General features: G+C 25.3%; 2 protein-coding genes across 3 annotated transcripts in view; both read left to right on the forward strand.

Moving 5' to 3' along the window:
* The window catches only part of LOC111622079 (G patch domain-containing protein 4-like), a 32,620-nt gene extending 29,023 nt beyond the window's left edge, over positions 1-3,597 (forward strand). Inside the window, exon 8 of the mRNA XM_023364399.1 lies at positions 3,245-3,597. The gene's annotated coding sequence lies outside the window, so the exon portion shown is untranslated. The remainder of the gene's footprint in view (positions 1-3,244) is intronic.
* A 10,247-nt stretch (positions 3,598-13,844) lies between these two features.
* LOC111622080 (protein FAM214A-like) overlaps positions 13,845-22,797 on the forward strand; it is a 75,117-nt gene continuing 66,164 nt past the window's right edge. For both annotated transcript variants that reach the window (XM_023364401.1, XM_023364402.1), the window contains exon 1: positions 13,845-14,086. In XM_023364401.1, the coding sequence (XP_023220169.1) occupies positions 14,071-14,086 (16 nt within the window). In that variant the 5' untranslated portion in view covers positions 13,845-14,070. The remainder of the gene's footprint in view (positions 14,087-22,797) is intronic.

Consider the following 22,797-nt stretch of genomic DNA (forward strand, 5'->3'; position numbering starts at 1 on the left):
ACCTCGGTATACGTCTGCTTTAGAATACGTCCTGTTTGGATGAAACAAATTTTGCTCAGTATACAACTTTTGTTTGGTATACGACTTAATTCAATTATACGTGCCATCTATGAACAAGTAGCACTATTGGTGTACTAGACGTTCACGGTGCAACGGTTTATAACTTGGTTAAATTTCTTCTGATTTTAATTTATATGTAAAATTTTATTATTTTTATTAATCATGAATTGCAAAAAGGCAAGTGAAAAGCAACAGAAAACTAAAAAAAATGACTAGAATCACAATGGAACTGAAAAAAGAGATTGTTGAGGAATATGAAGGTGGCATGCGTGTTCAAGATTTAACTGTTGCATACTGTATTCCGAGAACGACAATATCAACAATTGCGAAAAATAAAGACATTATTAAATCTGCTAACGTTGTGAAAGAGATTAAATCAATTTCTAAACAGAGATCGAAGACATTAGATCATGTCGAGAAATTGCTTTTGCTTTGGATAACTGTAAAACAGTGTGCTGGCAACAGCATATCAGAAGGAATTATTTGTGAGAAAGCTAAAAAGATGCATGCTAATCTCATGAAAAATCAAGCAGGAACTAGCCAGGAAAGCGAGGTGTTTAAAGCCAGCCATTTTTTTTCATGAGAACAGATTAATCATTTTTACATTACTTCTTATGGGAAAGGTTGGTTTGGTATACGTCCAATTCGGTATAAGTCCAAACATTAGGAATGGATTAAAGTCGTATACCGAGGTTCCACTGTAGTTTTTTTTTGCATGACTTAAGAGTTTTTTATATATGTTGAAAAAATAACTATAATTAATTGTTTTTTAAATTTTTAAAATATTTTGGTTATTAAAATAAAGTTAAAGTTATGTGCTATATTTTGATTGGCTGTTTATGATGTGTGATACAATTAGTCTACTACTATCAAATTTTATAATTACTCAATGCAACGGTATTGAGGATTACATAAGTTTTATCAAAATAATGAAAATAAAAAGTTGTAAAGCTTTAACAAAATATGTTTAAAATTTCTTTGTGAAATTATTGTAATGCAAATTACATCAAAATAAGAAAAATGTTGTTTTTTAAGAAAAATGCATCATATCTCCCAATACATTGTGAAGTATGGTATAAACACAGTAATACCTTGACTTACACTATCTGACTTACGCGAACCCGGAGTTACGCGATTTTCAAATCTTGTTGATTTGTCTTTTGTTTGAGCGCCACGCAACTCTTGATTACTCACTCCACCTACACTATTGTTCAGCTTAATGTTCAGACATGTTGCATGGAATCAACACATAGCTACAATTTATTTTGTATTATTTATTTCTGTGTTTGTTATATCTACGGAGACTTGAGAGACTCTATGTATTGATTTCTTGTAACTGTGAACGAATCAAAAGACGAGATAAGATTAATGACAACATTTATTAGCTTACATACATCCAACTTGGATTTTACACAAATTGTGAAATTATACCCCGACTTACATGAATTTGACTTACACGGTTATCGCTTGGTCCCACCTATTGCATAAGTTTGGGTTATTACTGTATTATGTGATTGTTACTATGTAGGCACTGCAAAGTTTTTAAGAGAAACAAACTTTAACACTTTTGGAAATAATAATCAGAATTAAAATGTTAATTATTGAATATGATTATGTTATAACCATAAATACATATAAAAATGAAATATGATAAATTATTATAGGAATTAAACTGTAATTTTTTTTATTAAATATATTTTCGTTTTATTTAAAGCAATAATCTAGCAAATATATTACTAATAATAGTAGTAATAATGTCAATTTCATTAATACCATTGAAAAGACATCTCTCACTTAAAATTATCAATATGGAAGTTCTCATTACACATTATCTTTCAGTTATCTATAATAGTTTTTAATGTAGAATAAAAATTTTATCAAATGAATAAATTTTCTTGATATATATTATATTTGTAGTTTGATAAAAATTTTTTGCATCTAATTTGAGAGTTAAATATTTTTATTTGTCTAGCTTGACAATAATCAACTAATAAATCTAGCCTTAAACCAAGCTTACACCCAATGAAATTGCATCAGTTTACTGAGTAGAAACTATTATTATAATTATTACTTTAGATAAGAGATGGCACTTAACATCTACCTCTAATACCAATAAACATAAGAAAGTTAATTTCCAGAAATCTTTCATAAGATATAGCCTGAAATTATGAATTAACTTCTGGATTATTTTTTAAGTAAATTGCTTACAGTTTATCATCATTAATTTAAGAAAGCTTGGAAAAATTCATAATTTAAATTTGTACAGTGGTATCTTGGTATACATCTGCTTTAGAATATGCCCAATTTGGAATACGTCCTGTTTGGACGAAACAAATTTTGCTCGGTATACAACTTTTGTTCGGTATATGACTTAATTAAATTATACGCGCCATCTACAAACAAGTAGCACTATTGGTGTACTAGACGAGACTAGACGTTCACGGTGCAACGGTTTATAACTTGGTTAAATTTCTTCTGGTTTTAATTTGTATGTAAAATTTTATTACTTTTATGAATCATGAATTGCAAAAAGGCAAATGAAAAGCAACTTCTCAACCAAGTTATAAAAAATGACTAGAATCACAATGGAACTTATAAAAGATTGTTGAGAAATATGAAGGTGGCATGCGTGTGCGAGATTTTAACTGTTGCATACTGTATTCCAAGAACAACAATATTGACAATCTTGAAAAATAAAGACATTATTAAATCTGCTAACGTTGCGAAAGGGGTTAAATCAATTTCTAAACAGAGATTGAAGACATTAGATCATGTTGAGAAATTGCTTTTGCTTTGGATAACTGAAAAACAGTGTGCTGGTGACATCGTATCAGAAGCAATTATTTGTGAGAAAGCTAAAAAGATACATGCTGATCTCATGAAAAATCAAGCAGGAACTAGCCAGGAAAGTGACGTGTTTAAAGCCAGCCATTTTTTTTTCCTTACATGAGAATGGATTAATCATTTTTACATTACTTCTTATGGGAAAGGTTGGTTTGGTATACGTCCTATTCGGTATAAGTCCAAACATCAGGAATGGATTAAGGTCGTATATCAAGGTTCCACTGTATTTATAAGATATAATTACAGTAACGTAATTATTTAGTTACTAGCTTTATTCATAAAGTATTCAACTAAAATATCAATATTTATTTTGATATATATATTCTTTTTATTTTTATAGATACAAGAAACAGAATTTTCATCAAAGAAATTAATCTGTAATAAAAATATGTGAATATAATAGAAATAACAATAAATTTATACTATGATTTTGATAATGCAGATCAAGCAAAAGAATATTCTTATTATATTGGTAAATTATTTTGTCTTTCTTAAGTGAGTGTAAGTGACATCATATGATAGTGGAGTTAAAGAATGTTTGTATAGATATTTAAAACATGGAAGTTTCCATGAATCAGCATCTAATGGAATTAACTTTTGACAGAAATAGAAAAAATTGAAAATTGAAATGATAATTATGACTGGATTATTCAAGTAATGATTTATCATACATGACTTCACAAAATTTTTATTATTTAAGTGTTAGTAGAGAAGATTCAAATATTAAAATGCTTTTCATCTTTATGCAATATCAAAAAATATATAATCTTGTTTCTATTACCAGTAATAATAATACTTTTAGACTTCAATTCATTTTTTCAATGCTTTTAAAGAATAATAAGAAAATGTTTGTCTAACTCCCAATTTAATAGGTATTTTAGAGATTTAAAATACAAATACATACTCTTAATAAAATATCATTTATTAAGAACTTTTAGAATTTTCATTGATAATATCAATTTAAAATAACTTCAAAAATCTGCAGAGAAACTGTAAATAGCTTGAAAATACATAAAAGTAATATATTTGACTACTAGTATATTATGAGCAAAATATAAAGACTAGTCTAAATGTATATCAATATGCCAGTATTGGTATATGTTAGTATAAACTATTTCTGAGTTCCTAAAGTCAGTGTGGTCCAATTGATGGCCTACTAAGTAGAATTCTGTCATTCCTTAATTCAATGTTACAATAGTGGTAGAGAATTCCTAAAATCAACATTTTGCTTATATTGCAGCACCAAATAAATCAGTTCTTGGAGTGTTTCATCTAATCTGCGTAGTCTTCAACATGTTCAACTCTCACATCATAATGTATTGAGATCAACTTGATTTGGCATATATGCATTTCTAAAGACAATATACTTTCTCATACCAATTCAAACTTTTTCACTAAGTGCTGATGACCTAGTCTATTGTAAAATGTTGAATTTAGAAACTTGGCATATATAGTGATTTCAAATTAATTTAATTGATTTGCACTACAGGATTATAAATCAGATAAAAATGTTGTGAAAACTATATATGAATTTTTTTAAGCAAGTAACATTTTTGGGATAAATGTGATAAAATATCATTATAAATCTATTATATCAGGATAATAAAATATATCATAATTTTCCTAATTGTCAATACATACAATATACAGAGTGAATCATCCTGTATATTGTTTTGTGCAGAGTGAATCACCATGTATATTGTATTTAATGATTTCTGAAAAATTACTGAACACCATCAGTTGGTAACTGGTGGTGTTCAGTAGGTTTTTCAGAAACCATTAAGAGATGGAGGATGTGACTAATAACAAAATAACTATAGAGCAAATGGAGACAATTTTTGGTAAACTTGATGACCTTGAAAAAGCAGTTTTTGAGAGAGTTTTTAAATTATAAGGGGTGTTTTTGAGCCATTATATGGATATGTGGATCATACAAAATAAATAAGTTTAATAAAATGCGACCTATTATAAAAAGTAACCGTTTTCAAGAAATCAGTCAGTTTCATCTAAAAATTTTATTTTGTTTTCTTTAGAGTTTCTATGCTGAGAACTAAGTTTATTTATCAAAAAGCTTTACATGACAGAAACATGGTAATAATGAAAGTACGTTTCAAAATTGACTCAAATTAGATGCTAAAAATGTACCTTCTTGAAGTATACAGGGATATGTTCTTCTAGGAAAAGTATTTAATACATTTTGTATGAGAAAACATGTCATAGTTATCCCAGTTTGAGTTAACCAGGTTTCACTATGTTAAAATTCCAGGAATGACTATTAAATTAAGAAATTTATTTGAGATTTTATTTCCAATTTTGTAGCCTTAGTAATTAAGTAATAACTTAAATATAGCAGTTATGTGAAAAAGAATTTGTTTAATTTTCAAAGATATTTACTGAATAGAATTGTAAAACTCATTGTATACATCTACACTACTATTAGTTGCACTTCTGTGAATGATAGTACATAGAAAATTGAAACTACTGATTCTTTAATCAGAATTTTGATTGAGTTTTATTTAAAATTATTTTAAAATTTATTATTTACTTACATTAAAAGTTATATATGAAAGTGAAAATAATATAATTTAAAAAATTTTTATTAGAAAAAATATATCAAATAAATTATAAGTTTTTGATAGTCATATGATTCATTACTTTAGTTATTATCACTTACATCATATTCTTAATTTTTTATATATTTAATGATCTAATTCATATGTTATAAATAACAATAATTTTTNGTCGCGTTATTTCAGTTCAAAACTTTTTCCTGAAGGGAGTTAATAGATGATTGGCATAACTCTATTGTTAAAGGAAAAGTATGATGTACAGGGGCAAGACAATATAAAAAACTTGAAAATGATTGATATTTAAACAACTTTCTCTAAAAAAATGCAATATAAATAGCTACTACAAGTATTTTATCACATTTTCTACTTCACAGAATTTGTTTTGAATCTTAAAAGTTGTACCAGTACATAAATGTTTTTATTTAGAATATATTGATAGATTTTTTTCAATTTGTTTTAGTTTACAAATATATATGAATCTATTAATAATCTAAAAAATATAAATTTTTAATCATTCAAAGACTTTGTGGTTATTTACAAATTTAATACGTGATAAAACAATTAGGAAAAAATAATTTTCAATATAATATCAATAAAAAATAATATACCATATTTTATTAATAATAAATTATAGCATAGAATATCTACTATATAAATTACATTATTAAATTATTGTAATAAATTTGTATTCAGAATTTTGACTTCAGAGTTGAGACTTTGAAAAAGTAAAATTAGACATGCGATTTGAAAAAATTGACCCATAAATTTCCACTCATTTGTCTATCTGTCTGTCTATCATTAATCTCGAGAATGGAGTTAGATGAACGTTGAGACAAGATACAGAAAGCTTAGGGGCAGGAAGCCCTGATTAACTATATATGAACTTCTGATGCAAACCAGAAGTCGCGTTATTTCAGTTCAAAACTTTTTCCTGAAGGGAGTTAATAGATGATTGGCATAACTCTATTGTTAAAGGAAAAGTATGATGTACAGGGGCAAGACACAACTTTGAAGTGGAGAGCATATATTTTAAATTAAAAAATATGATTTAACATTGCAGCCCGGCATTGTGATGATGTCACAATAAATAATTGCTCATTTTAAAAAAATATATTTTTTAAAAATTAATAACTTTGTATGTGTTCTGTTATAATTTAGAAATGATGTACAATTTTCCAGTGTCAGATGAAAATGTGATAAATTTAAAATTTTATTCTTATTTCATTGGCCATAGCTTCTGTAATATGATAAAATTTTAAATTTATCATATTACAGAAGCTTTTCTTATGACCAAGTTCACTTTTGAACATCTGGTCATAAGTTGATTTGTTCACAATTCAGTAATATATCAATAGTTATTGACTTTCTTATATATAACATATATTACATGAAGGTTTCACTATATATTATCAATAGTCTATGTACTTTATAAAATTAAAATAAATAAATTCTGGTTTTTTCTTGAACTGTAGTGTTTTAAGAACAGTCTTTACATTTAAAAACATTAAAGATTTAAATATGTGGTTATAAAATTAGATGTTCATATGTTGAACAGTCTAAATAAGGAGTTCCTGTGTTTATATTTTTAAAAGCAATTGTTTAAACTTTATTCGTACATTTAAGCTTGTTTTTTTGTTTTTTATGTTTAGATCTGAACAAAACGTTTCTATAATTAAATATAATAAAATAAAAATTACACCAAGATTTAATGCATTTTTTCAAATTAATCGTAATTAACTTTTAAATTTCATCACTAGATGGCAGCACACTTATTTCAATAAATACGGTTGATAAACAAGTACCTTATTTATCAGTATAATTGGATTAGTTTACGATTTCGTTCCATTCTGCGACAACGACAATAAAATAATCGCAAGAAATAAAGATATGCAATCGTGAAATGTCGCAATAAATTTTTATAGCAGGATAGTTGTATTACTCTACATTAGTCTTTATTATAATTTATTGCATCCGAGATAGATATGGTTAAAAGAACAAAAATGAATCTGGCGTTAAAATATCATATATTTATTTTTAAATTTGAAAGTTTTCTTTACTAAGAAAAAAATTGCAGGTGGAAGTAATGCCATGTCCTTGAATACTATAACACTCCTTTAAGTTACAAGGTCTTGTGTGTGGAGCAGAACGAATAATCATCAGCTGGCAGCGTGTTGTAATCGGTTTTAACCTTCGAACTGACGTTCATTGTGCGGATTTGGCATAAAAAAAGAGGGGGAAAACATAATAAATGCAACATTAAAACCTATAAATATATCCCGGGTCAAGGGAATAATTTGTTATACTAGATGTACCGTTATGTTGTCTATAAATTAATTTCGACTCTTTGTAATTGAATATTACAGTAATAAAATATACAAATTAAATATTAAAAATATTCTCCATTAGAATTTATCGACCTCGGGAAAGATTTCAGCATTTGAATCTATGCTGTAATTAATACTCATTCAGCACTTTCATGTAATTAAAACTATTTAATACTAATTAAAAGTTTTAAAACATAATTTTATATATTTAACATATTTTGAAAAAAAAACTTAAACTTTCGAATAAGTTTGTTAAACGTCAATCATTTTTAATACATAAAACATACCTACAACATTTTATAATGTTGCATTGATCATTACAAATGTCAGAATCATAAAAGTTGACATTTAAATGTAGGAGTATCATATAAATTTCAAGGCTTTTCATTATAAAAAGTGATTTAAAACAGAAGTTATTAAATATTTGTATATTATTTGATATGCTATATTAGAATAATTGCATCGAATTCATTACCGTATTAATGTCTATGATAAAATGTTATAACCCCTAAACATCACTTTTTAAAAACGTTTAACGTGACACAATTCGCAGCTTTAATTGGTCAATTGAGACCCATATTTTAATCTGTTATACAGTACTTAAGACATTCCGTAGGTTCATTCACTTTAGTTGTAAGCTGCACACTTCTGGTAAGGGCAACGAACTTAAAATATACCTGATAGATTTATTGGTCTTTTAATAGTTATCAAGTTAGTTGTATTTAATTGATTAACATTTTATCATACAAAAATATGTTTGCGATTGAATTTTATCCGATAATATAAATATTTATCATTAATTTTATTAATAGAATAATTGACTAAATTACAAGTTTATTATTAATACTTTATGATGCGAATTAAAATCATGCTTACGCTATATCATTTTTCTCGTTATACCCGTTTCTATAATATCAAATTGTCAAAGAGATTATACATTAAAGAATCCAGAATATGCCTTTTTTTATTTCAGTGAATGGAAATTAGACAAAATCTTGAACAGATACGGATATTCCCAATAACATTTGCAGATCTATACAGGTGCGGGTTGCGGACAAGACTGGTATTTGTTATCATTCTGTAATTTAATCTTTATTTACTAGCTTAAAACGTAATATATAAAATCGTTATTAAATTAACTAATTGACTATAAAAATAGCAATCATTAGATTATAATTTTCACGCAATATCCGCGGATAGGAATTCTATTCAATAGAATTTTGTTAACCAGAATAGGACTCGTGAAATAGGTCTGAGTACTTAAATAAGTAAAAGGTATATTTAAAAAACCGAAAATTTTTGTTAAACGAATCATTAGAATGCCAAAATTTAGACTAATGCAATTAACAGAGCATTGAAATGTTCGATGCTTCATATAAACGGTATTATGCTGCGGGGGATAGTGTACCGTTGTGGTTGGTTAAACAAATTTTCAGTTTTAATTTCCTTTTAATATAGTGTAAGGGAATTTCAAGACATGATCTAATAAACTAGATTCAACAAATTAGAGAGTTTATATTGGGTTAATTCTTTCCTATTCGATTTTGTTTTGTTTTTTTGTTCTTTTTTTAATTCATGTAATTATTGAAAAATCATTATCGCTGATTTAAATCCATTGAAGTCACTCAACGTAAGAAGAAACAATTAATAGTGAAAATGATTTCTGCTAGTTTAATTTTGACGAAATTTTACTACTACTAAAAAAAAGGAAACATGTTAAAAACTTTTTCTGAAATAATTTCAAACTTTCCTTTCTGTTTAAACTTTCTACATTCAGTATATTGTTTTGAGTTCAACTGACAGCCTACAGATGTATATATTTAAATAAATTAAAATATTTTTACGTTGCTGAAAAAGAAAATTATTTTAAAGAAATCCTTCTACTACGTATTTAGCCTACAGCGTATTTTAGTTGAATTTTTTCCTTTTAAACTAGTTTTAATTTAATATAACAGTAAAATTGCCTAAGTGAAGGCTATGAAATAAAATTGTAATGTTATACCGTTAGCCTGCGATTATTGTTTTTCGTATAATTTATTCTAAATATATAATAAAAGTGATAGTCTATCAGTCAAATATATCATAAACATAAACATTGCTCATATCTTCTATTAGAAATTCTTTATCAATAAAATATGACAATTTATAAATAAATAAATCTAATCAAGAAAGACGTCATATCATACTTAAATAAACTGAAGCATAATGATACCGTTCACATCATTTGAACTTTGTTAAATAAACGATTTATTAAGCAAACGAGTACATTGTACGCTTCATTTTCTAAAAATAAACGAATTCGTAATCGATTCAGTATTTTGGTACGTTTTGCATCCAATTTTAACTTAATAAATTCTTTTAAAAACTTCCTTTACTGTCGAGGACATGGAATAACGAGGGAGAGAATTTGGTTATGTAAATTGATGCCAAAATGGTCACGTGTTTGGATGAACAATTGCGGACGAAAACAAACTTCAGCCATACCCAGGAAATGACGAAAAGATGAAATGCAAAACGGATATTCGTGATCAGCTGTTCGAATTTGACATTCATCACGCAATATCTCGTACGGTGTATGCGCATGTATAAGTCCTTGAAGTGCCAAGTCCTTTTTACAACGTTACTCTTGTATAATTGTTGCTATTGCCAAATTCTCGTGTCCTTGAATAAAACATTTAACATTTTAAAATGAATTATATAAAGTTACATAAATAACAGTTCAAGTATGAAAATACAATATATTCGAAAATTTATTTTCATTCACTATAAAGCAATGTTTACAAATAAAAAATCGTTGCAACCGAGCCTTTATTTACAACATAACACACACTTGTAACTTTATTGGAACCGTTTCAACTTCAGACTCCTTGCATAACATTATCAACTCAATCCAAAGTATAAATAGAATTTGTAGATAATATTAAAACGTCAATGATAATGCGTTGCCATTTCTATCTCTCTTGCTAACGGCGATACTGGTACTAAGTATCTTGTCACGACAACCAATAATTTTATTATATATATATATATATATATATATAGGCTATATATATTAATACTAGAAGCACATTAAAATACTACACAATTTTTAGTAAATATGAAAAAATCTAATTAATTTTCAGATAAGGTTTCTTTGGGTAATTTTGTGTTCGAAGTTGGGAGAGAAGCTGTTATCAATAAAGTACAGCATATGTTTATATAGGAGTTTCCATTATAAAAATTTAGATACAATTCAGTCGAGGAGAAAAGTCGTTTTTAGTTTATTATTTTTATAGGGAGGAGAATTTATTTGAGTTTTATTTTAAAACCTTTGATTTGCTCAAAAGTTCTCAAACGAAAACTTTGGATTTGCTCGATAGTTTTTGTTATAAAATCTTTTTGTTTCCTGGAAAACTTAGATTCGCTTGAAAGATTTTATGTTACGAACAAAGGCTACCAAACAGTTTTATAGCGGTTTATGGATCGTGTTTAATAATACAATTTAGATAAATATTTGCATTTTCTACTGAATAAATTACACCCTAAGTATATGATAAAAATGTTAATAATCATATTTCAAAAGTCCATTGCGGTGGATGAATATATGGAAGTGAAAATTGAATCGCTTTGTATCATTAATCATAGTATCATAAATGTTAGCTTTATAGTGAAGAATTTATTTTACAGTTTACATCTAACCTAAATAATTCATAGATTCTTAACAATTTTAGGAAAACGTATTTTTTTTTAAATATGATGAGGAAAAAAAATGTTTTTCTCTCTCTCAGTTGAAGGCAATTTTCTATTCAACTAATTATTTTTTGGTTGAAATAAAACTATATTTTTTCGATAGCGAAACAAAAAGTATACATTGTAAACTACTTACATGATTATATTTTTATGTCACGTAATTTCGTTAACCAATGGTCTAATAAGGTCGCAAACATAATGTGTCCTAAAAACATAATCTTGAGTCCATCTGTGTCGTGCGGTTAAGATATGAAAAGAAATATTTATTATCCTTTCAAACGCAATATCATGATACTTCTTTTAAAATAATTTAAATCAAATTTCACTGCATTAATTCTTTATTATACATTCGGTATTTTACAAAATGTTAATTTTCATTCAACAGTTGTGCTAAAGTGTTATTCAGATACGTCTATATACAGTATAAATTAATAAAGCCTATACACAAGCTATACTTCGTATATAATATATCACATTAGATATAGGGCATGGTTAGTTTATTGTTACTAAATATCCTAGACCTACAGTTTTTTTTAATAGAAAATGCTACAATATTAGGTTATTAGATTAGAAAAATATTAAATTATTTATAAATTATCTGTATTTAGTCGAAAATATAAATAATGAGTGATAGAAAAGTTTAGTATGACACGAATATATATTACTTCTACGGTCTGGTATTATAATAATGATGCAAAAAAAGTTGCAATAAAATAGTCACATGATCGAAATATAAGTTCGATGAGTTGGCGTTATAAATATAGAATATTGAGAACTATAGGCTAATAAAAAGTTCTAAGCTTTTAACTTCTAACAAATAACTCTTAACGATAATAACACAGTGTATAATTTATTCATTAAGGTTGATTATATTAGCATTATTATTTATTACTTTATAGAGTCAATAAACAATAATGGAAGTTCATTAACACGGTCGAATCGTTTTCTATCGATTTTTCTACCTAAAAAGAATATTTCAAAGTACATTATTCCATATAAATAATTTTTCACTAGTTGTAAATAATATATGTTATTTACATTAATAGGATAAAATAATGCAAAATTGATTTTTCTAATTAGTTTTATGAGCGGTGCGCTGTTTCATTTTATTTTATAGACCTTTGAATGACATACACATACAGGTACACAACACTGGAAGCATCCTTTCTTTGTTCTAACGGTACCACCCCGCCTATAGAATAATAAAAACTATAGCCTATTGATATATAAAGAATATTATTTAAAATTAATATTTTTCACTAAATAAAAAGAAATAAACTATAAATATACAATTGTTTAATTATTTTATCACCAAGTGAAAATAACTTAGCTGAAATTTTTTTTATAAGGCGTATTTTAAAATAACTAAATCTGAATCATGTGACTAGTTGCTATAGCGATGACTGTTTTCTCTTTTAGACGAAATCATCGGTTTCGATCGAAGAAATTCAGGAAAATATGTTTTGTGTTTTGAAATGATTTAAAATTCACAGAGGCGGAAGTTTTAAAAATATCAAATCGATACACAAAACCCATTGGAGTTTATAAAATAAATTCAGTTTTAAACGCCATTTCCATTGTATTATAATTAAGAAATAATTCAAATTTTACTCGAATAAGTTTATAATTCATTCACAGAATAAATATTCCACCAGTATATTAAGAGATCATATTTTTTTATCCGTTCAATAATGTTGAACTGAATTTATAACACGATTTATAAGACAGCTAAAAAAACAAATATAATAAACTTTAAAATTATCTTTTTTCTTACATCTGAAAAAATTAGAAAGAGTTCTACGAAATAAATTTGCAAACAAAGAACAATTTCTAACAGGAAATTACTCATTCTACTTATCCACGTGATTCAGGCGTAAAAGAATCGTATTCTTCGAACTGAACTTTCATTATTTTTATTCACGTCTGCAATTACGTAAACAAACCCTTATAACTCAAAAATTGTAATCACATAACCAGTTTAAAGTATAATAAAAGTATAAAAAAATCGCTTAAAAATCTTATACTTTCATTTAAAAAAAACTGGAGAATATAATATTTAAAATCTTACATTAAATGCATTTATATTTATAATATTTAAAGAAATTTTTAACGATTAATACTGTATAATTTTATAACAGATTAATATACAAGAAAACTGGTATTATTTATCTGTTAAAACAGCTGATCTTCCTCTGAAGCGTGACCCCACGTGTTCAATAGATTAGTCAAACGTGATTGGACGGTACGTAAAAAGGTGCGGTTTTCAAACGTGACGTAACAAGTACGCCTACCGCTATAAGTGGATGTTTAAGGCGAGGTTCTATTGGTCGACGCGTGATAGGTGGGTAACAGTGTCAAGTGACTGGTAGCCTCGTCGTCGGAGCTCATCAGCTGGCCATCAGTATAGAGGGATGATCGGTCGGAGTCAGACGTGTCGAAGAGATGTAGTGCTTTAAATGCTTTCGGAATCAATAAAGTTGGAGTCGATCGGTTATTTTTAGTCGAAAGTTAAAGTTAGAGGGCTTCTAAAGCAAATTTAGAGCATGAAACCGGACGAAGGTAAGTTATTTAGTGAGATGTAAATAACTTCGTTCTAATTCTTAGGCCTAACGTTTATCCTGGACATCGAGTTTGGTTGCTAAGATATCGAAACTCATCGATTGAGCCGAGTTCGCAACTTTTTTCCCCAGTTTTATAACCCGTATTATAATGACACGTTAATAAATCTTTCCATTTCTGCTCTGTTTATGTAAGAGCGTTAAAAAAAGAGTATGCTCCGGATAATTCAGCTTTCAGAAAAGTAATTATATACAGTACACACATATATGGCCTTAATTCGCTGCTTATCGTAACTTTTTCATATGCGTAAATTGGATTATAAATAATTAATTTGATTGCATTTTATGCGTAACGCATAACCGAAACTTCTATTTTTTTTTTGTTACGTTGTTTCTTCTATTCTGTTTTCTCGATATTTAATTTTGTTTCCGAATCCGATACATTCTTAATAGTAAAACGCTAAGAAAAACATCCTCGATTTAATCGATTTCGTTCCCGTTTTCCTGCTGGCATTTTAACAAGCTTGTTTGGACACGATATTCTTTGTGAAAAACTTAAATTCTTAAATAAATCTGACGATTCATGCGTAATGTATAATATGAAAAATTCTTTTTCACTTGTATTAATAAAAAAAATTTAATGAAATTTTTATAAACAAAAATATTCATAATTATTTTTTTTTAGAATGAAATTCAGAAATGAAAACGTGAAACTATAATATACAGTTATTATATGTTTATATATAAATTGAAAATTGATTTTTGACTTAAGCTATAGGTATGAAGTGTATCAAGTGCAAGAAGAAAATGATTACATTCTCAATATTTTTTTAATAATTTAAATTTTTATTACAAAAATTGAGATAAAGCACTTCTATTTACATGTATTTTTTTTCTGGATATAAATGATTTTTTTTATAAAAGAAGTAATTGTGATTTGCATAATTTCTATGAGCATTACTCCTTTCTAAAAACAGAATGGAATCTAATGTTATCTTTGGTACTCTATGTAAATTGCAGTTCATTGATTTATTTAAGTGACATTGTTAAATTGAAAGTTCAGTTTAACATGAAACTGTCATTCCACATTTGTGTACTATCCATATTTCTTTTTGTTAAATTTATTAAGAGATCATTTAAAATCAATAAAAAAAAATTCAGCTTTTATATAATCATAATTTACTATATTTACATAATTTGTTTAAAACAATAAATATTTAATTAAGCAATGACTACTTGAATAATTTATAATGATTATTTGTTAATCTTTTAATTTTTAAAAATAATTTTATTTAAATATGATCACCATCTAATTTAAATATTTATCAAAACAGATGTCACACATTTATTTCTAGAAGTTTTAAGCTATAGTTGAGAATATTATGCATTAAAGTAATTTTATAGAACAGTTGGAAACTTCATATATTCTGATAGTTAATCTGAATAAATAAGTGAAATATTTGGTTGAGCAAGAATGAATATAATGATAAAATAAGTATTGTACTGTACACTACATATAAATCTTATGTATAAAAAGTTTCATACATACTCCACTAAGCAGTAGTGAAATTAATTACAAAAAATTTTTATTAAATTATATTTGGTGTATTGTTTATATATAGAAATACTGAATAAAAAAATCATTAGTAAATATAAAGTAATTTGAGTTTTTTTTTTCAAATTGATATTCAACATTAATATAGCTTACTGACAGTCTAATTTATGAAATATTAAAAAATAAATATAATGTTCCTCTTCTGTTCGTACTTAAACAACAAAGTTTCTGCTATTTTCTATAAATGCTATTTAATTAATTTTATATATGAAAATATTTTTCAGGTATCAAGAAAATATTTCAACTTTAAAAAAAGTTATTCATAAAATAATTCTAGTACTTTTGTTGATTTTTAAAATATTTTTTCAAAATTTATACATATATAAAAATTTTTAATTCAATATTTGAAAAAATGAATTTGCATAAATCTTATTTTTCAGATATTAAATTGAAATAAATTAAAGTGCATAGTAAATTGCTTAGATCCTCTTCTGTGTTGAAGCTAGTTAATAACTTGTTGCCTTTCTCAATCTATTTGAAATTCTGTGTTGAGCACAAATTAATTTTAAAGGATATTTTTAAGTAATACAATTAAATGAGTTAAACTTTCTTTCAAAAACAATTTAATAATTTAATCAGATATATAAAAATATACAATATAGTATAAGTTATGCAACAGTTTTATCATAATAAATCATATTAGAAGTAAATTATTTCAAAAGAAATTTTAAGTATTTTCAATATTAAAATTATATTAAAAAATGCAAAATCTAAAGGACAGATGATTTTTTACATAGTGATTGGTATGATCACTAATAATGTTGCCATATAATTAAATTTTGTTTATATATAATTATAAATTTTTATAAATGTTTTTTTATTTTTCCTCTGGTTAGTACTAAGTGTAGTAGATTTATTTGAATAATTTTTTTTCTAGCTTTAAAATTTGAGAAAATAAAATGAAAAACTTTTGCATATTTATCTATTCTATTTGGTCAGAATAAGATTTCATGAAATACAATTATATTAAATTTATTAAAAGGACCACTTTTGGGTGTTTATTGAATACAAGAATTACAATATGCATTTTACATTGTGATTTTCAGATTTACATATTCACAGATAATTAACTAATAATTTTAATGTCATGTAGCTAGTTTATATGTTATAATTAATAAATGAATACAGAAATTAAATTTTAATACTTGTAGACAATTTCAAGAACATGAGATAACATCTGTAAAAATAGTGTTTACTTATATTTTAAAAAATTTTGAAAATTTGAGTGCATTAAATTATTTTCAATTATACTTTAAACTGATTAAAGAATCATTTATAGAAAATATTTTTATCAGATTGTTTTCTTTATAATTACATTTTCTTAATTCTTAAAATAACTAAATGCAATAAAAGAACTCATATTTCTCTATTTAAAAATTACTTTTTTTTAATATTATGCTTCATCTTTAACTGTAGATATGGTTCTTCATTAGTAGACCAGAGAAAATATTGATAAGAATTGGCGATTTTGTGCAAAATTCTTAAAAATATTCTGTAAATATCAAATGCTGCTTTTTGTAATCTGACTGAGGCAACAAGGACAATTGTCTACATGTCTAATTGAGATATAAGAAAATATTTATTATTTTATAATTAAAAGTATTTATTTCAAGTTGCATTTATATTAAATAAAATCAAAAAGACCCATGTTTGGCATGAACTATTAAATATTATATTAACTCAAATTTTATCATTTAATATAAAAATTTTTTCATTTACTAATATTATAATATTTCTATTAGATTTCAAATTGATTAGTTCACTTGTTTAGTTATCTGAATATATATCTGCATTTCAATAAGTGTATTTACTGTTTGTGGATGATATATCTGAATGTATATTTGATGGCAACACTTAAAGCATTGGATTCAACACAACTTGCATGCCAGTTGTGAATGACTTGGCCTGATTCCATCAAAACTTTAACTATACCTAAATAAATATTACACTCTAATATTTATTACAAGCCTAACTATTCTTCTCTGCTATTAAACTTAATTTTAAATGATCCATTATTGCTTTAAGACAATTAACTCGTTTTTAAAAATAAAAATTCATTGATGCTTTCTTTATATTGGAATTGCACATGAATTTAGCAAAATCATAAAATGTTTTTACATATGTGTGCTTGAATTTGTTTAAAAATAGTTTTGTTAGATTTAGCTTAAGCAGTAGACATTTTACAATGCAATGTTAAAAATCAGTTTATAAAAAATACATCATTAAATACTGTTATATCTTTCATTTAATAAAAATTTTATTTCATTAATATTTCATAGTATATACATAAAATGTTTATTTTTTTTGAGTTTTTATATTATATGGACAAAGTTTGTTGTCGATGGAATTTATTTAGATATTTTTGACTAATATTAATCAAAAATAATTTTTACATATTAATTTATATTATATAAGCTGAAAGTTTAGGTTATATAATACAATTAGAATGAATCAAATTGTTTAATTCAAATGTAATAATTTTTACATGAAATAAATTGATGCAAGATGATGATACAATTATATTTTAAATTGATCTTTTTTTTTCTGCATAAATATAAATGTTTCAAAATGGTTAAAAATGAAATTAATATTGCATTTTTATCCAAGCATTTTCATTAAAAGTCTAATTTTATTTTTTAATGGAAAAATATTTTCAAGGCCTCTGCCTTCATCAGTTCCTACAATTCAAAATTAAATGTTTCATGATCTGGAGTTTGTCACAAGACTAAGTTTCGAATACTTCATTTTTTTATTCATTGATTTAAGCTTCAGAAAAAATCTAAACTTATCAATTTTTTGTCATTGAAGTACACCATTACTTTAGTTATTTTTTAGTTTAGTTAGTTGTTAAGATCTCCTGTATGCTACATTTTATTTTTCTAAATTTTATGTAAAAGTTAGTATTATGAAGTATTGTATCTGTTGTAAGATTAGAAATGTTTTCTTTTTACATATGAAATCTTTATATTCATTTTTGTTAAAATTTTTGAGCATCTGAAATTCATATTACATTCTCTTAAAAGTTAATTATTGGTTTAGTTCTTACTATCAGGCAAGTATGCCTTTTGTTAAAAATATAAGTCTTTATCTTAAGTTGTCATGATTATTGTAGAAAAATACATTAATTTCATACTTAATGTACTTTATTCTTTTTCATTACGCACAAAATTTTCTAGGAAATTCAAATATTTATTGTTTGGTATAAATTGCCAATCTTCTTTTTAACTTATCAATATTTCTATTTTTATTACTACTGATGCTGACTTCCTTTCTCTGGTTTGATAATATTTCTAACCATCTTTTATCAGTCGTAAGCTTTGTAGTGTCAAAAAATTTCTTATTTTTAAAAATTTTAAATGAAAGATATAACAAACCATCCTTTTAAGTTTGTTCTTAATTATCAGTTATTCAGTTATGTAAATTTAAAACTTAATATAATAATTTATTACTGTATTTAATATCTGAAATTCAAATTTTATTAATAATTAAACAATATTTGAATTATTAGCTGTTTATATAATACTATATTATCATTCAAATATACAGTTAATTGAACAATTAACTGTATATTTGAATGAGAAATACAGTAGCAATTTAGTATTTTACAATGCTTTATAGCTGCTTGTAATAAACTAGAATAAAACTATGTAATATACTAAAATCACTGGTAAATTTGTTTACAAATTTACCAAAAAGTGATTGAGTTTATTTTCCATCAATAAACTTAGTGCATAAATTAAAAAAAAAATTTTTTTTTGTATACATCTCATTTGAAAATCCATTGTATTGTATTATATTATTTTTTATTGGATTATTAATGTATAATGTGCTACTCATGATATTTCTCTCTAATCTTTTCAAAGAATAGTTGGAAAACAGTCACTTTTAGGACATGTTAATAATACCCAAAATTATTAATTTTTTTTTTTTTAGTCTTAGGAAAGTTTGTGTTAACTTTAAAACTTGCATTATAAATTAATGTATTTAATAAAGACTTTTGGATTCAAAATCATAGTAGTAAATATCACAAAAATAATCTGTTATAATACATCCAATAAAACTGCAATAATTAACAAAAAATTTAACTAGATAATGTAATCAATGCAGAAAACTTCTGATCTACTTGATTTCAAAAAATAAGATGATTCAGCTAAATTTATTTGTAATTTCAAATAAGATAAAAGCAAAATATTTGTTTTATTAAGGTGAGAATGACTACTATAATGAGACTAACAAATAGAAATAAATGATTTTAGCAAATCCAAAATAGGATAAAAATCAATTTAAAATGATTTTCAAATATTTAGAATACAGTAGAGCATCGATTATCCAACCCCCGATTAACCATCACCTCGGTTAACTGACTGTGTTCTAGTCGGCAAATTCAAATGTCTGCTAGTGATGTGGCGCTACAATATTTGACTATGTCTTTGCTACTTTAATATTATTTTTACATGTTTTAGTTGGCAACACTGGCTCGACTATGAAAGGGAGCCAGTATTTTTAAATGAGGCTTAATTTTCTAATTTTTAATGATACAATAGTGACGATTATTATTTTAAAAAGATTTTTGTTAGGCTTAACATCAATGAAAATTCAACACGAAGTAGATATACTAATATACTAATTACATGGAATATAATAATATACTACACTAATAATGGATTTTTTTCATACTTTTCGGTTATCCAACTTTTCAATTATCCGACCAACCCCAGTCCCCAATTGAGTCGGATAATCGATGCTCTACTGTACTTTCAGAAATCTGCAAAGAATAAAATATGTACATAACATAATGCACTCTGGTTCATTTATAAATTAGATGTTTGCTATCCTACAGATATGATGGATGAAAGGTAAACAAAATAGAACATTTTTATTTTTTGTATTAGAACTTTCTGAAAACAAGAATTATCATTTTAATGGCAGAATTTTTTTCTTTATAAAAAATCATATATAAGAAATTATTTTGTTAATCATGGTGATTGTTTTTCTACATGTGCTCATAATTTCTACATACATATGAACAGAATAAAAGTAAAGTAGATAAATTTTGAAAAGTCATGTCATATTTTGAGTAAACTTTTTTGATTTTATCAATTTTTTTTGTACAAAGAAACCAACACCAGTACTTTTAATCTGTTGTTTATTATGGAGATGGTAGAAAATAAAATCAATTGTAATATTTAATTCTCAACATGAAAAAAGTAATGTTTTTGTCATGTAAGATACATTATATCATTTTTGGATCTATTAAAGTAATTTATTTAGTAGATTGATTATTTTATGAAATATGTTTTTCATCAAAATTGTTGATTTTAAAAGTTTTTATAATTTTTAAGTCCAATTTTAAACAAGTCTCTTTTGGTTGTTTATAAAATGTATAGTATATTACGTTTGAAAGCATCATTATTCATAATTATAATGAATTTTCTGTTGTAGATAACAATTATGGAAAACAGGATACATTTTTATTCCTTCTTAAAATTTAATTTCTTCTTGTGGCTTAAGATTTAGAAACAAGTAAAATTTTATAGTTTACATATTACAATACTAGAATAAATTTGATCAAAAGATCATACATACATACATACATACATACATACATACATACATACATACATACAGGGTTAAAAATATTAAAAGATTATTCAAGAGGAATCTGCAATATTCTGGAAGATGATAGTATGAGTGATTCTAAGCAAAAAAAGACATTCTAATTAAATCTAAGATTATTCATTTTCATTCCAAATTTATACTTCAATTTAAGTTTTTATAACTTATCATTATATAATCATATATAGCTGCTTTCATTGTATGTTGTTTTAATGAATTATGTATCTTTTAATTTTATTGTTTCTTTTTACATATGTACTGTAATATATTTTCCAATTTTATGCATATATTCACTACCTAAAATCTATTATTTGTGAATAATGATTGTTGTATGTTTTTTTTTTTACAGTTGTTAAAATACAATTACTCTACCAATAAAAATAACTTAATCAAAAATGTAAACAATAAATTAATATTTAATTGTTTTAGAAAGATTACAATATTTTGATTATAGAAATTACTTTCTAAACATTTAGATTTTTCCATCAGGAAGGTATGCTCCATCTTCAAGGAAGTTTTATATAATTTTAAAATAGAATTCAAATCTTGAATATTTTATTTGTGGGGTTGAGTGAGAATGGAACATTGATTTCCCCCCTTAATTATTTCATATCAAATTTAAAAAAAAAATTAAAGTTATTAGTAAATTTTAAATAGCGAAGTAAACTACTATATTATTACTTGGTTTACTAATTTTGTTAAATGGAAAATGTATGTTATACCTGACTTGAAATTTATTATTAAAAAATTTATGGATGCAAATATAAATTGGGATCTTGACTCTTGAAGATGAATTGGTGAATTAAAAACATTTCATTTGAGACATATCATTTTTAGAATCAGTAAAGCAGTTTATATACACTATTCAAATATCTGATATTTAAATACTAAAAAAATAAAATTTCAATTTAATTTCAATCTTTTTATTTAAGTTTCTAATATATAGTGTATATTCAATTTTAATTTTCTGTTTAATGAATTGTGGCTTTTTTATATCATAATTGTTAATGAAAATTCAAACAGTTATATTCATGTTTCCTAAAAATTAAAATTTAAAAATTAAAATTAAAAAAAATGTTAATTATACAATTATTGCTACATAAAATCAAATCTGATTTGTTAATAAACTACAGTAATACCCCGAACTTACGCGATAGGTGGGACCAAACGATGACCGCGTAAGTCGGAGTATAATTTTGCAATTTGTGTAAAATCCAAGTCTGATGTATGTAAGCTAATAAATGTTCTCATTAATCTTATCTTGTCTTTTGATTCATTCACAGTTATAAGAAATCACCACATAGTCTTTCAAGTCTCCGTAGATATAGCAAACACAAAAATAAATAACACAAAATAAATTGTAGCTGTGTTGATTCCACGCCTCACATCCGAACATTAATGCTAAACAATAGTGTGGGGGAGTGAGTAATCAAGAGTTGTGTGGCGCTCAAACAAAAGACGAATTGACGTGATTTGAAAAT

The sequence above is a fragment of the Centruroides sculpturatus genome, unplaced genomic scaffold (genome assembly GCF_000671375.1).
Source record: "Centruroides sculpturatus isolate CEXI.00-Female unplaced genomic scaffold, Cexi_2.0 scaffold11, whole genome shotgun sequence".
NCBI classification, from domain to species: domain Eukaryota; kingdom Metazoa; phylum Arthropoda; class Arachnida; order Scorpiones; family Buthidae; genus Centruroides; species Centruroides sculpturatus.